This window comes from Euprymna scolopes, chromosome 37 (genome assembly GCF_053919585.1).
Source record: "Euprymna scolopes isolate OS-2025 chromosome 37, ASM5391958v1, whole genome shotgun sequence".
Taxonomy (NCBI): domain Eukaryota; kingdom Metazoa; phylum Mollusca; class Cephalopoda; order Sepiida; family Sepiolidae; genus Euprymna; species Euprymna scolopes.
In genome coordinates this window covers 53,482,989-53,499,567 of record NC_136518.1, presented here as the reverse complement: position 1 = coordinate 53,499,567, position 16,579 = coordinate 53,482,989, and the positions used below count along the sequence as shown (strand labels likewise).

At 33.5% G+C, this 16,579-nt stretch overlaps 1 protein-coding gene across 3 annotated transcripts in view; it reads right to left on the bottom strand.

The window, feature by feature from the left end:
- LOC145261197 (uncharacterized) overlaps positions 1 to 16,579 on the bottom strand; it is a 133,486-nt gene that overhangs the window by 74,577 nt on the left and 42,330 nt on the right. For all 3 annotated transcript variants that reach the window (XR_013864420.1, XM_080119522.1, XM_080119520.1), the window contains exons 15-17: positions 13,376 to 13,509; positions 11,457 to 11,545; positions 1,047 to 1,152 (exon numbers count right to left, since the gene is read on the bottom strand). Coding sequence is in view for 2 of the 3 variants with exons in the window: in XM_080119522.1 (XP_079975648.1) it covers positions 1,047 to 1,152; positions 11,457 to 11,545; positions 13,376 to 13,509 (329 nt within the window). In the remaining variant the exon portion in view is untranslated. The remainder of the gene's footprint in view (positions 1 to 1,046; positions 1,153 to 11,456; positions 11,546 to 13,375; positions 13,510 to 16,579) is intronic.

Below are 16,579 nucleotides of genomic sequence, written 5' to 3'. Positions count from 1 at the left end.
AGATTTCTCCTACATCCATCAAAATAAAACTTATATGATTGAAGTCACAATAAATTTTTCTTTAATATAGTTCAATATTTTTCTTGAGATTTGTATATTCCAAAAAATTACTATTTAAATCCGACTATTAACAATGAAACATGCCGGCATATCATGCCTGCTAGCGGTAGATGATTTTTTGCAACTATGCAGTTAGAGTCTGTTCACATAAACACTTGGTACAGAAATTCTACCAGTCGATTAAGTCCATATTTGTTTTTTAGTTAATCAGGGAAAATAATTGTTTTCACCATAGAATTTGAACGAAACATGGGCGTTTTTCCAGTCAAAAGTTAGAACATCTCAAAGTTGAGGCTTTGTACTACAAAGCGAAGTCTATATATATATATATATATATATATATATACGAAATCTGCATTAATCAAAATATTGTATGTAAGTGTATGTTACAACTGGGCAATGCCAGGTAGCCTGCTAGTATATCTATAAAGATATCTAGAACGTTAAATGTGAAAAATATAAATGTATTATAATAAAGGCATATTCTTGTCTGTTTTTTCACAATTTACTAACTGACTACTACATATTTGGTGTATCTTCAATAGTATGTGACTATTACCTGGCATTGCCCAGTTGAAAACATATTGCCTGGCATTGACCAGTTGAAACATATTGCCGGGCGGAGGGATTAGTCATGTGTTTTTTTTTTGTTTTTTTTTTACAAGATGGCGATGCAAGACGGTCCCTTTTTGTTTACTCAGAATTAGGTAAACATAAGACTACTGGATCAATTTATGTGATTTTTGGAATATGACATCTTTGTTCTGTAATGAATATATACATCATAAAAATTTTTTCTGAATTTTTTTTAATTTATTTTTTTTTTTTAAATTTGGTTGAATTCTAAATATGCACCCATCATTAATATTTAAAACTTTAAAAAATAATTAAAATATAAACATTCATTTGTAATCAAAATTGTAAAAGCAAAAAAAAAATTTTTTAAAATAAATAAAAAAAATAAATATTCAAGAATGGTAATTTACCTCAATACTGTCATTATTCTTTTCTTGGGCAAATTGTAATTCCAGTTCCAAAAATTCTCTTGTTTCATCATGATTTTCAGCCGACACACGGCGCTGTTTAACAGGTCTGACAAAGACAAATTTAAATTTTAGTAGTTTTTGAGATAAAGATTAAGAATTTGTATTATTTGGACTATTGTTCTCATCTTGGTTGTTACCATTTTCACAACGTTTTGACTAATGTAACCTTTGACATTCTTCAGTTGCATCTTTTTGAACTTACGGATCTTTATATAGAACTCAGCTCACTATTTAATTCATGGAGAAGCAGGAACAATTTATGTATGTGTTATGGTGGCACCCACTCATTTACATATGTGGATAATATTACACATAAATAAACAGACTCGGTTAGTCTGAGTGTGTGTTAACCAGAAGCCACCGAAGGTCGAGCCGAGAGCAGATATGTTCTCCAACCAAGACTCTTACTTGACAACCATTATGTAAATATACTGTAAATATACTTTTCCTAATACACTTCTTATTGATCTACCTTTGTTTGTTGAGTCTTCATTTGTATTGCCTTATACGTTATTTGCAAACGTAACAGTATGTATGAGAAATCACTTAGAAAACAAATCCGATGCAAAAAGATTTTTTTTTTCAAATAAATGAAAACAATAACATAAATCAAACACGTTATTTTCATGGCAAATGCTTGACTGAACTCCAATCTATGGTTCCTCCTTGTCAAACTTTCACAAAAAAAAAAGCAAAAAAACACTCGACCAGCTACAATAACTATATACAATTTCCCCTAAATTTAAAAGCAGATTTCATGAACAAAGCTTCTTTTACATAACTGCCCACATATCAACACTGTTCCACTGGCCTGCTTCCCAGTTGAATACAACATAACCTTCAAGTCCAATGTAAACAAGTTCTTGTCGAGCTGTCCCCATAAATAATCAAATTCTACCCAATCTACACCATTAATGATTACTACACTACCCCCTTACATTCATTAATCCTTACCCTTGAGTGGACTTTGGGTCTTGATAAGTGTTGACTCCAAAGTAATAAAAGAAGGGGGGGGGTCCAAAAGTAATGCTTCCTATTTTATTCTGCTTGAATGGATCAGAGGGAATTACAAATTGTATTATTATGATGACTTAACTTATGCATTCATGATCTGAAAGTTTCATCTCTCTGTTGCAGATAATGACTGTGTGAGACTCTAAGAAAGCAATCTGTCATGTACATGCATCAGAAGCAGAGAGTGGCATGGAGAATGATAGTGACTATGTAAAAAAATAAATTCTTGTTCGAAAAGATCACTTTTTTTTATTGGTATCACTTCTGTTTTTGTAGATCTTCAACTTTTTGAGTTAAAAATAAAAAAAAAAGAAAAAGGTTTTTGCTTTTGAAATGACCCTTGTATTTTAGCTATGACAAGCCTTTTTCAATAATATATAAACATTTGTTCCTTTTGTTCATTGCCGTGATATAACATCTTGTAAATGTTTGACTTCGTTGCATGTGCAGATTAGCGACGTTTTAAACTAACACATCTCCGGTGAAAACATTATTATATACTTGAGTGTCATGTTGAAAGTAGTATAAATTCCAAAAATTCCCCCCCCCCAAATGATCCAGTAGAGAAATAATTACAAATAAAAATAGAATTTATCAAATTAACGAGTTTTATCGTGTAGAAGAGTTGTGCAACCAATTCTGTACGAAAACCAACTATTTTCCCTTGATTTTAGTTACAGCCCACCATTATTAAACAAAATGTCAGTATGTACATGTAGACGATATTTTATTCAAAATACATCTACCACATTTTTTACTGGATCATTTTTCATAATTTTAGGAATTTATACTAAATTCAACATTCGTATTATTTGGATTCATCGGACTACTGTTCTCATCTTGAGTGTGATTTTCACAACGTTTCAGTCAATATAACCTCCGACCTTCGGGTGTATCTTGTTGGACTCTGGAATTTGGATGGAATTTCAAGCGGAACCCTTTATTTACTTTACGGGGTTAGTGTGCTCTTGTTCCATCAGCCATGACTGGATAGAGGTCCTAAGTAATTCGCAAATGTATATTTTGGTCGCCCACACTGAGGATTGAACCTTCAACTTTCAGGAGAATATCACTTTTTACAATTGATTTTGCAAGTACTCTAACCACTGCGACATGGGTCCTTGCAAGATGAGATCAGTAGTCCGATGAATCCAAATAATGCGAATAACCAATCCTCATCTCAAAATCTCATAAACGTAAATCCAACATGATACATATGTATCATGTTGGATTTAATCTATGAAATTTGGAGATGAGGATTGGTTATTCGCATTATTATGTAATAATGTTTTCACCTGAAATGTGTTTAAAATATCAATAATCTACACAAGCCCCCTGACTTCTGGCGATGTTATTAGAGATCGTTTTTAAATGTCCTCATCTCTGTAGAGAAACGCTGGCATGTGTGTGTACAGTTGTAGACTATTAGTAAGTCCAGCTAAGTAACTTTTTCATACTTTATTCTTAATATTGCTTGTATTGACTTAACACGTTTACCCAATCATGGCTGATGGAACGAGAAAAACTATCCCTGTGGATTAAATGTTTAAAATTTTGTATAGATAAGGAATCTTTATATCAAACCGACTTCAAAAAGATGCTCCTACAGGTTAAAGGGTACATTGAGAATAACATCCAAGACGAAAATAATACACATTATTTGGATTCTTCAGACTACTGTTTTCAGCTTGAGTGTTATTTTCACGATTCAGTCAATGTAACTTCTGACCTTCTCCAGGAGTATAAAGTCGGACTTGAGAATTATTCTCTCAAACCTGTGAATCTACACAAAATTTTTAATGTAACCCTTTATTTAATCAGCAGGGGTAGCATCCTCTCGTTCTGTTAGCCATGACTGGGTCAAAGTCCTAAGTGGCGTAGTGGATAAAGTAATTGGTGAAATTCTGTCGTAAAGTTACTCTTCTGGAGTTTGAAGGTTCAATCCTCAGTGCAGGCGGCACTCAAAATACAAATTGCAAATTACTTAAGATTTCTATAGCAGACGAAAATTGCAACAAACACAGCCACAGGAGCTAATTTTTGCGGCTCGAGATTTTGAATCTACTTTCTTCCTTGTCCAATCATAAGCCAGTTCTCAGTCACGTGACCAAGTGTAAAAAATGTGAAACTGGCAGCAAGCGCTCTCTTTCTCTCTGCTCTGGCTGGCAGCATACATCGCCTGGCCCTTTTGGCTCTAGGCCTGCATGAGTACACACAAGCCAACACGGCTATCTTCAAACATGAACTTCCTTTCTCATGCTAAAGGACTCTTTAATCCTTTGTCCCCTCCTATCTACATGAACAGTTTTCTCATTAAATCGGCCTGTTTAATCTACGTCTCCACATTAAAAACTCTCTTCACAACTTCTACAAATACAAGCACGCACGAACACTGAACTATTCTTTCAACAAGACTTTCTAATATCCAATCTTTATTTCCAAACAAGAACACTTTCAGCTACTAACCCGTTCCTCTCTTATACATGCTACTAACGAAGATAAACAATAAATTTGCTTTTAAATGTTAGAATGAAACCTCCTTTCATTGTATTCATTCTTTATAAAACTTTTGAACAAGAGATAAGTCGTTATTCTGGAAGTACCTGTAAATAAATGTTTGCTTCAATTTAAAATAAAAAAAGTGCAAGTTGAATTCTTTGTGTATGTTTCTTTGCGACTGTCTGCATACTACGTGTGGGTCCCGAGTGTTGATATATAACGACTACGTTACACTTCCATTTCTCTTCTCTACGAAAGACTAAGCGCAAATTTCATTGACAAAATTTCTTTTATATGGCTATCTTCAAACACCGACTTATTTCCATGTGCGGTTCACACACTCTCTTTCCTATCACGGAACTCTAATCCTTTGCCTCTGTCTATACACGGATGCACGCTGCTACAGCACATATACACATGAACACTTTTCTCATTATTAACGAAGATAACCAATAAAGTTGCTTTTAAATGTTAGAATGAGACTTCCTTTTATTGTCTTCATTCTTTACGAGACTTTTGAACAAGGGACAAGGCATTATTCTGGAAGTACCTGTAAATAAAGGTCTGTCGTTTCAATTTTAAAGAATAAAATAAAAGTTGAATTCGGTATAATATCTAATCTACATTTCTACACAAGAACACTTCCAGCTACTAACCTGTTTCTTTCCTATAATTTTACTAACGAAGATAACCAATAAAGTTGTTTTTAAAGTTTAAAATGAGACTTCCTTTCATTGTCTTATCTTTACATGGCTGATGAAACAAGACCATGCTACCCTCTGAGATAAAATAAAGGGTTCTGTTCAAAATTCCATGCAGATTCCCAAATTCAACAGAAAGATTCCAGGATGAATACTGATGCAACAACCCCTACTACAAAATGGCGGTCCCAACTTCCCATGTTTTTAGCTGCATACATGCGAGGAATACATAATCATTTTTTGTGCGTGTTTGCAACTATTATTTGTTGTTTAGCATCGTTGTATCAGAAAAATGTGACTCGTGTCTGAAAGAAAGGATAATTGAGAAACAGTTTGATAGTAGCATCTAGTTTATTCACAGATTATCAAGGACGACCATAAAAGGAGGTTAGAAAGTCATGTAATATACAAGGTAGAATGATAAAATTGTTGCCCTAGAAAAGACGACATGATTCCATTTCCATTTGATGAAAACGTTTTTTTTTTGTTTTTTTTGCAGACCATCTACTAGTTGGCCAGTTGTGTATAAATTCCAAGAGCGATAGGAGCCTTTTATCATGTCTGAAAGTGACAACATTTAACGAGCAAGATCGGAGATGTGCCGCTGTACAACTCATGCTCTCTACCAATCCAAATTATGACAACAGAACCATTGCTAGCACTCTCAAAATGCATCACTGAATTGCCACGAATAACAGGGACATGCCCAGGGTGACGTAAAGTTCTCAGCCACGGTTATGGTCTTTGGTATGGTTTCAAGTGAGGGTCACAGCATGCCACCTCACATCTTGGAAGTCGGCTTGAAAGTCACCACCAAAGTGTACCTGGATGTGCTGAAGAGTGTGGTGATCCCCTGGTGCAATCAGGTGGCCACTGGCTGATGCTGGGTGTGGCAGCAGGACTCAGCACTGGCCCACAAGTTCAAAGAGACCCAGGCTTGGCTTCTCTCACTGCCCTCCTCCTGACCTGAACCCGCTGGACTACTTTCTTTGGTCATACATTGAGAACATCACCATCATGATGTCCCACAACACCAAAGCCAGCCTGATCGCCGCCATCTGTTGCTGGTACTTGTGGAAAGGAGATGCTCCTAGTTCCAGACCAGTATCGAGGCAGTGATTGAGGCTGAAGGTGGCTACATTGAATAGATGTCAGTTCTACTACATAATCAAGTTACCTGAATTGATTTTTTCAATAAACGTTTTAAATAAAGCTGTAGTGTTGTTTTCTTTAGGGTGACAACTTTATTGTTCCACCCTGTATAATGTTACACAAAGGAAATAACTTAAGACTTTACTCCTAAATCAAGTAAAATTGTTTTCATGACAACAAAATGTATCGTTCTTGTCCAGAATTAAATTTAAAAACAAAAAAAATCTTTATGATGTACATACCCATCACAGCATGAAAATCACAAATTAATCAAGTAGATATTTTTTTTTATAACTATGAAAATCAAGTTTTATAAGTAAGCAAAAAGAAATATCCAAAATAAAAAGGCAGATAAATGCACAATAATTCAAACTTAGCCTTATAATGCTAATAATTATAACCAGCGGGACCTGTGGAAATTCCACAGCAGACTCTTTTATATGTAATATATTGATGTTAGCATTCTGTGGATGTCTAGCATAAATGGAGACGACCTGATATTATTGTAGGTCTTTTGTTAAAACTGCAAAAGTATTTATTTAAGCTAGCAGGGACGCCCCGCATAGCTCGGTCGTAAAATTACCATTACAAGTTGATTTTTTCTGTTTAGATAATTGTTATTTTATTAACTTGCATGAAAAGAGCTATGTAAAAGATGCTTAAACCTGTTTGAATTATGCAAATACTATCAGTAGTTCAAAAGTTATGAGAATTTTAAGTGCCAAAATTTAAGCTTTTCTGTGGACATTTTCTTTAGAAAAATGGGCTAAATTACGGACCACAACATTTAAAAAAAATTGGTAATTTCGCCACCATTTATTTATTTTCCAAGCTATTCTCATGAAACTTGTCAGTCTTATAGTCTTATGTAAAATTGTGTGCTCTTTCTGATTATGCAGTCAAATCTGATGTATCTCTTTACCATAATCTATAAATTATAAATTAAGATGTACAAATTTGAATTTTTTTTAAACTGGTGCATAGTATCATACAGTGGGTGTCTATTTATGAACAAAACTAAGTATTATAGTGATATTTAAATATAGCTTTATTGAGAATAGGCATTTTCCTACCTCCTCACCAAAGGAGAGCTTAATCTTGGGTGTAGCCATTGAATGCCTAAAGAGCATTCATGGCCGGTATTTACTACTCCACTCAAAGAAAAAAAAAATTGAGTAGATATGAATTAATTTCAGAAATAAATCAAAGAAAATTTTTCAGATAGATTTTGGATTTCTGTAAAAGATGGAAATTCCCATAGTCGACCAGAACTTATGTATTTTGGGACCAGTCCAATTTTCAATTTTGTAAATTCTCTCTATCTGGCCCAAAATATACCCCTATTTTCTGAGATGCAACCATAAATCGTACTCTACATGAATCCTCGATGTAACTTTCACAGTACCAGGATACCAGGAATCCTGATAAGCAACAACAATATATTCACCAGTTGATGGTAATTTTTGCCATTTCTATTCTGTTGTTTACTGAAAATTCAATTATGTAAACAAAGAAATAAAACAGTAATTTTTTTACCTTGTTTCCACCTTAACATTTAAAATGATTACTTCTATAGGTTTTAGGGTATGCTGAAAACGAATATCGCATTTAAATTTTCTGCAAATAAGTAGTTTTCCGGATATTAAGCAGTGTCATTTCTTATATTATCGCTGGTGGCCATCTTGGTACGCGCAAGTGTGCAAACGCAACCACGAGAAACTATATACAAACGTGCATACCAAGATGGCCACCAGCAATAACGTAAGAAATGACATGGCTTAATGTCCAGAAAGTTACTTATTTGCGAAAAATTTAAATTCGATATTCGTTTTCAGTATGCCTGAAAACTTTAAAAGGTAGCCATTTTAAAGAAAAATGTTAAGGTAGAAACAAAATAAAAATTTACAAAATGCACCACAATGAAATTCTCAATCGAACCGCCAAATTATTATTATTATTATTATTAAGATATCCTCAATAATAAAGAAAAAAAAACGGGTTTCTTTTACAGATTCGAAAAAATAGTCTTGACAAGGAGTTAAAAATAAATTCAAGTTTCACAATATCTTTTTTATTTAATTGTTAGGTGAAAGTACAGAATAGTTAACAAAAAACACCCTTCCTTCCTCATGCTAAGAATGGGTTTCTAAATAATAACGCTATTATTTCAGCATGGTAGCATTAGTGACATGTACCATTTTATTTGTTATATATGTTTTTTTTTCTTTTGACCATTAAAAAACACAATTCTACCTTAAGTACAAACAAGTAGTTAAACGCATGTACTTAGTACATTTTGTTGTTTAACGCTTTTAGTGCATGTGTACTAAAAGCGTTAAAAACAACAAAATAGTATTGTTTTGAAATCAAATTTGAAAAACTTGAAAATAATTTTTTTAAATTGACGAACTCAGAATAAAAAATGACTAGTCTAGTAAGACAGTTTTCTATTTTTAAGAGAATACTTTAGTCAGCTCAGCGCATGACACGCTTAGTGACCGTTTTTCTGTAAGCAGAATTGATTTCTATAAAAAGATAACATTTAAAAAAAAATTCCGCGTAATTAATAATTATCAAATATTTACATATTACACATGAAAATAATTCTGAAACTATTATCTATATGAAAATGGATGATATATGCCGATTTATCTATCAACTTTGAAATATTCTTATCAACTTTGCTCGGTCGTAACTTTGCTTCCTTCAGTCGTAAAAAAAAAAAAAATAAATAAATAAAAAATCAAACACCAGTAGAGATGGACTTCTTTGTTTATATAGCCTGTAAAATTTTAGCCATATCCAATCAAATTTAAACCCGTGCATATGTATCCAAACATCACGTATAAAATGTAAACATTGAAAAAAAAAACTCTTTCCCTTTTTGTCATCATTTTTTACTGTTTTTTTTCCATTTTTAACTTGGAGCATAAAAACATTGAACACAAAAGCAAAATAAATTAACATCACTGGAATTCTTATTTTATTCTCTTTCCATCAATATAATTCTTTTAAAAATTGACTAACAACTAAAAAAGATATGACTTGTTGAAGCACATTAGGTATGTAATATTGCCGATGTCCATGAAAATACAGCATACGCTTGTAATGCTAGTAAAATACACTTAAATACATTCTAATTTAAGCAGATTTTGTATATATTACTATAGGATCAATTTTCTATTGAATCTTATAAAGTTGTGATTTCAAAACTAAAATAAAAAAATATATTCATGACTTGCGTGCATCAGCTGGAATTGAAACCAAAACCATAACTTATGAAGAAAAAATAAATATGTGTACACATAACTTGAGTTCTTTCAGCTATAATTGAAACTGACACCAAAATTTACGAATTTTTGGTAAAATTATTTATTACAAGAAATAGGTCATAAACGACAATCAATAAAAAAAAAGATGTAAGCGTGACACACAAAATAACATGCACGCTATCGTATTTATATATAGATTAATAAATTAAAATCATAAGAATGATTTTCATTATAAGAAAAAAAAAACTACTTGATTAATTTAGGTGAATTTTGGAATATGACATTTTTGTTCCATGTCAAATACGTACATCATAAAAAATTTTCTGTACTTTTTTTTTTTTTTTTTTATCTAGGTTGAACTGTGGACTTGCGACAATTCACATGCTGCATGGGCAAAAATGAAAGCATGTGCAAGTGTACAGAATACTTTGAGTAAAATTCAACAATTATGACATGTCACTTAGAGAATAATACACAACAATGTTGCCTGGTTTTTTAACTATAGTCTGAGAGTTAGTTCGTTCCATCAGAATGATAACCTAACTGAGAAATCTGACATAAATCAGCTGTTTCTTATTTAAAAAAAAAAAATTAAAATAAAAAAGAAGTAAATTTCATCCAGAAAGCAGAGAACTCACTACACTAATAGGAGTGTGATATTATTCTCCCCCACCCCAAGTGTTAGGAAGTAGGCAAGAAAGAGAAAAAATAGGGCAAAATGTAATAAAGGATATACGGGTGGCTGTAAGAAAATCAGCAGCAGCCAAAGGATAGCTGACTAGCAAAAATATTAGCAGCAGCTGTTAAGCATGTATGCAAATTAGTAAGTGTGCGCAAGCTTGCATCACAAGAAAAGGGAGAAAAAAATACATCACGTGGTCTAGGAGAGAAGCAAGTTGTGAGGTGGTGAAGAGAAAGACTTAAAAAGCACTTGTGTGTGCAAAAAGATTTACGTAAAATGATGAAATGTGTTGCTTTGGAAGAACTGTGAATAAATTCATTTCATTTCAAGTCAGATTTTTATTTCTTTTCTTTTTTTATTTGTTTCTTCCTTTGCGATGGTGCCAGATGGTGTGTGGGACCAAGAGTTTTGAAATGTAATGACACAGTCGAAAAGTAACATCTACGTTACAAAAAGACAAGAGGAAATAGGTTTATCGGATAAACAAAGAGGAAATGGAGTTGGTGGAAAAAAAAAGACAATAGATAGAAAGTTGTTCACAAAAAGCACACAAAAGGAAGCTGATATAGTATTGTTAGTCAAGGTGTGGCAGTGAATGGGAACAAAAGGAACTGAGATATATTTAGAGTTAGTTTGCAGACACTTTGAGAAGAGGCAATGAATTTTTAACTGTTAGGAACAGTTGAAGATAGTCTTGGGTTGATGACAGTTGTGATTTGAGGCAAGTTGTGGCTCAGAACAGATGGGGAAATGAATTGATCAACCAACTGATGAACACAGCCTTAAAAGACAACTATGTAGCTGTGACCTTAGACAGTCACCAATACGAGACAACGTCACAGAGAGAAGAGAAGATGAAAGTGAAGAAAACCAGGAAAACAATGTTGTGGTTGGCGATGATGTTATCAAGCGGGGGGGGGGGGGGTACCACATGAGATCACAGGAGGTTCTAGTGATTTAAATGGAAATCGTATATATTTTTTTTTCTGGTTGCTAAAAAGTGGAGAACTTACATCCCTGCATAACTCACCTTGACTTCAAATCGGTCAACTCGGCTGACATTGTAGCAACTTGGTTCTTTAGCATTTCAATTTCTAATTTTTGCATTGCAAAGTGATCCTGGAGAAAAGGATGATAAATGCATAGCTTAATAGATTTTCATTCAACTGATATTCACAATTAACATTAATTCTTTTCATAATTCATCAATTTTAAGTATAGTGTAACCCGGATATAAGAGACTTGATCTCCCTTCGGGGGATGGCACGACTCTCTTATATCTGGGGTTCTCATATATGGATCATGCCGTAAAGTAACACAAACTCTAATTTGAGACCAGAGAAAATACCTCTTATATCTGTCTTTTTTAAATTAGGGTCTCTTATATCAGGGTTACACTGTATAAAACATGCTTTTAATGAATCAATCACCTGCACATGAAAAAAAAAAAAAAGAAAAATCTGTATGACCCGTGACTGAACGAAAACACTGTCCACATAAAATTACATAAATTGATCAAATAGCTCCATTTTTTTTTTTAAAGAAAATCATTTTTTAAGGAAAATTTATTTTTTCCAATTCCTCCCCATGTTAAGAACAGTTTTTTAGCATCTTAATTTGGTAACCTAACTGGGTTAAGTTGACAGAAATCAGCAGTTTCTGGTTAAAAAAAAAAAAAAAAAAAAATTCACCACATCCACATGTTGGGAAGAGGGTGAGAAGGAGTATGAGAAAAGTCCACATTTCTTTTGCGCATACAGCAATAGGAACTACGATCACTATCATCATATTCAGTTTAATGTTCACTATTACACGATAGCATAAGTTAGATGGCTTTAAGAAACTGACTTCCAAAGTAACCCATCTTTGGTCTCGTTTTTATTTAACCCTCACATCTATTTTTATCACTTCCTCTCATATTTTCATTGGCTTTTACCTATAAAATGGATCTGCTACCTCAACTGTTCTACATCTACCCTCTCCAGAACTCTCATCCAATCTTTCAATGTGGTCATACCATCAAAGTCTCCCCACACTGTCCATCTCACGCAGAACTAAACCTGTTTTTTTTAGACTTACATTACACATACATTGTATCATTCTCATAATATTTCTCTGTGTTTGGTTGGACTCTAGTTGCTTTGGTTGGGATCTGGATATAGTCAAGAATTTTAGCAAACCGATCTGATTTTGTTTGGTTGGAAGTGACTGCCATTCTGACTACAAACCTCCCATTCAGTACAGATACTAAACATCATTCCAACTTCACAAAATAAAATATTCGTTTTAAAACTAGGTTGTAATCTTATTCGTTACAGTAGTCACCGAGATCATGTCACGGTTTGTACAGATTTTCAATGTCCATTTTCTAGGACTTTTCAAAGTTTTTCAAAGACATTTCCAAATTTTTTAAGGCCTTCAGAAAGACAAAATTTAAGTTTTCAAAACAAAATTTGGGCTTTTTTTTTTTTTTTTTTTTTTTTACAATCCACAGCAATTCGAAAGAGTGGCAAAAAAACAAATATGCAACAAATGTTATTTCGTTTCTGAATTTTTGAGATGAGGATTAGTTATTCGTATTATTTGGATTCATCAGACTACGGTTCTCATCTTGAGTGTTATTTTCACAATGTTTTGGTTGATATAACCTTTGACCTTCTTCAGGTGTATCTTGTCAAACTCTGGAATTTGCACAGAATTTTGAACATAACCCTTTATTTACTTCACAGAGATTGCATACTCTTGTCCCGTCAACCATGATGGGATAAAGGTTCTAAGTAATTCACAATTGTATTTTTCATTTCACCTGAAGGTTGAAGGTTCAATTTTCAGTGAGGGTGATCAAAACATACAATTGCAAATTACTTAGGACCTCTATCCAACGGAACAAGAGCATGCAATTTTCCATAAAGTGTCCTAAATTAAAGAACTATTAATGGAGAAACTTACAAGTCTGTCAGTTTGGCATGACGAATTTGCAAAGATGGCGGGTGCTTTTAATGTGTCAGTTTTTGTACAAGAATTTGTCGTCATAGGCGTTTCTTCCATGATGTTTCCTAGCACGTGTGAAGGTGTACCAATAACTGCAAAACGAAATGCAAACTATTACAGAGGACAAAAAAATAAAATTCAACAACAATTTTTGTCTGGCGAAAATGAAATAATTTCAAATAAACATACGTTTTCTTCTTTTCTTTTTTTTTTTTTTTTATAAAATTGTAAAACCTCCCCTCCCTCCACTTGACAATCGCCGGCCCTGACATTGTTTTTATAGTCTTCTTATCTTTCGTTTCTCTTCTGGCTGTGCCATCGTCCTTCACACTGATGGCTGTCAAAGGGTGTGCAATAACTCGCAAGGACAACCCCCCCCCAAAAAAAAAACAAAACAAAAAAAAAACAAAGAAAACCCCCCCCCAAAAAAAAAATAAAAAATAAAATAAAAAACAAAAAAAAAAAACAAAGAAAAAATAAAAAACAACCACTCCTCCCAAAATCCTGAACACAAAACGAAAAAACAAAAAAAATCAAAACAAAACACAACTGAGTGTGTGAATGTGTGTGTATGTAACACAATCGACCCTCTGAACACTAATGTCCATATCTACGTTCTGTTAAGGCCATGTTAATTAGTTGTCGCCTATCTCAATCTACCCCAAGCCACGAACTGCGTTTAACTGGAAACTGTTGTTAACTGGATTGTCAACCATCGTGAACCCAAAACTAATTCCAACCATAGTAGAACTGTTACAAAACAATTATAGCACTCCTAAAACTTAATTCTAAAATATATTGACAGATTTTTTGTTCCTATTATTGTCAGTTTGACCACCAATCCCAGATCAGCTCCCTTTTGTGTGCCTCTGTGAACGATTTTCTATCCATTGTTAGGTGCAACTTTACTATAGTGTGTTTTCGAAAAAATGCATTTCAGAGAAAAACATTATGTACTTAAGGTCATGCTGAAATTAGTATAACTTCAAAAAATTACCAAAACTGGTCCAGTAGAAAAATAATTATAAGTAAAAACAGAATTTTTCAAAGTTGCAATTTTTCACCGTAAACAAGCTGAACATGCAAGATCTGCCTCCATGAGTGAAAAATTTACTTTCACCATGACTAATGTTTGTGCAAAAAATCCAAGGCGTAGTTACTGAGAAAAGTGCAAACAAAATCAACAAATGAGTGATTTGGGGGCAATTTTACCCCTATAATGCCCCCTAGGGAGGCAATCAGAGTTATCCCAGAAAATATGTTCTGGTAAAAATTTATTTTCATCAGGACTAATGTTTGTGTAAAATTTCAAAAGTAATTGAAGGCGTGGTTATTGAGAAAAGTGCAAACTAACAAATGGATAAATGATTTTATGAGTTATCCCAGAAAATCCATCCTGGTAAAAATTTACTTTTATCATGACTAATGTTTGTGAAAAAAAAAAAAAAAAAAAAACCCAAAAGGTGTAGTTATTGAGAAAAGTGCAAACAAATGGGAGTGAATTATTAGGTTCAATCCCGCCTTTGTCGGAGTGGCCAATTAACCCTTTAGATGCTCGAAATCAGATAACTGCTTTCAAGTCGGCCATCTTGCTTATTCTCAATAACACTACACGTTTTTTCCCCCCCCCGAAAATTAGCTCTATCACATCTTCTACAGGACTATGTTTCATCAACTTTGGAATTTATACTAATTTCGACATGACAAGTAAGTACGTAATATCATTTTTTGGTTCAAAAATACAATTGGGTAGGACGACACACTATAGTAAAGTTGCACCCATTGTTCTACAATAAACCCATTTTCCCTTTTCTTTTGTCATACTTTCTTTTCGCTTTCCCACCCACTTGGAAGGTGGGGGGGGCGCTGATAGAAACGCAAAATTTATACAGAATTATACTCAAAGAATTTCAATATAGAATAATAAGTATTTAATTACAAAAAGCAATCAAAGTACATTATATATAAGAGTAGATTCTGGAAACTTACTCCATTACTAAGCCGCAAAACGTTACCCCTGTCGACCAAGGGAAGAATCTTATTAGGCACAAGTATGCAGTGTGGTGATGTATAGAAGTGAAACCCAGACGATAAGGGTTGAGGAGAGGCATTGCATGGAGAGAAAGAATATGAGCATAATATGACAGATGTATAATGCGAATCTTAAAGACAGGTTTAGATCTGATGACCTCAGAGGAAGATTAAATCTGGACAGTATAGAGAAATTTGTGCAGAACAGGAGACTCCAATGGTATGTCCACGTTCAAATAATGAGAGTACTTAGTAGTGTAGTAGAATAGTTAAGATAGAAGATTCAATTCACAAACAAAAGGCCAAGAAAAACGTGAGAGGTAGTGATAAAAATAGACCTAAGAAAAAGAGTTATAAAGATATAGCTTAGTTTCAAAGTCAGTTTGGTTTAGTTGTTTACGGCATATCAACCCTTTTCAGGTTATTTAATGTCAAATCCAGTTATTTTGGAAACTGGTTTTTATGCTTAAAGCTCTTTATATTTCAAATATTTATTGGTTTGGTTTGGTTGTTTTACGATATATCAACCCTTTTTGGGTTATTTAATGCCGAATCCAGTTATTTGGGAAATAGTATTCATGTTGTATCCAGTTATTTTGTGTCAAGCTCTTTGTATCTGCAATCGCTAGCTTGTAGTGTTTGGTTTGGTTGTTTTATAGTGGATTTTATCATTTTTTGTTCCCTGCCCTGCAGAACAAGAATGAGTTTTGCAATGGGAGAGAGAAAAGGGTTACAGTGTTAATGTTTTGTACATTTTAAGTTAGGAAGTGGAAGTGGGGAGGGGGGATAGAAAGAGACAGAGGAAATGGGAAGAAAGAAAAGAAGTGGGAGAGGTTGCAGAACATAAGTTTTGCAAAATGGTTGTAGAAAAACAAAAAGCATCAATGTTAGGTGCGTTTCATCTCAGGAAGCCAATATCTTCAGACAGCCTGATCTGGTAGCACCAGAGTTTCGAAGTTAATTTCTTAACACCATCCAACATGCCAGCCTGTAAAAATGGAGGTTATGATGATGGTGATGATGATGATGATATACAAAATAAAAGTCAACAAAACAATTGTTTGATTTTTTACAAAATGGCCGTCACCCACTTTTTACAAAACTAAATTAAACTGATCCTAACACATATTT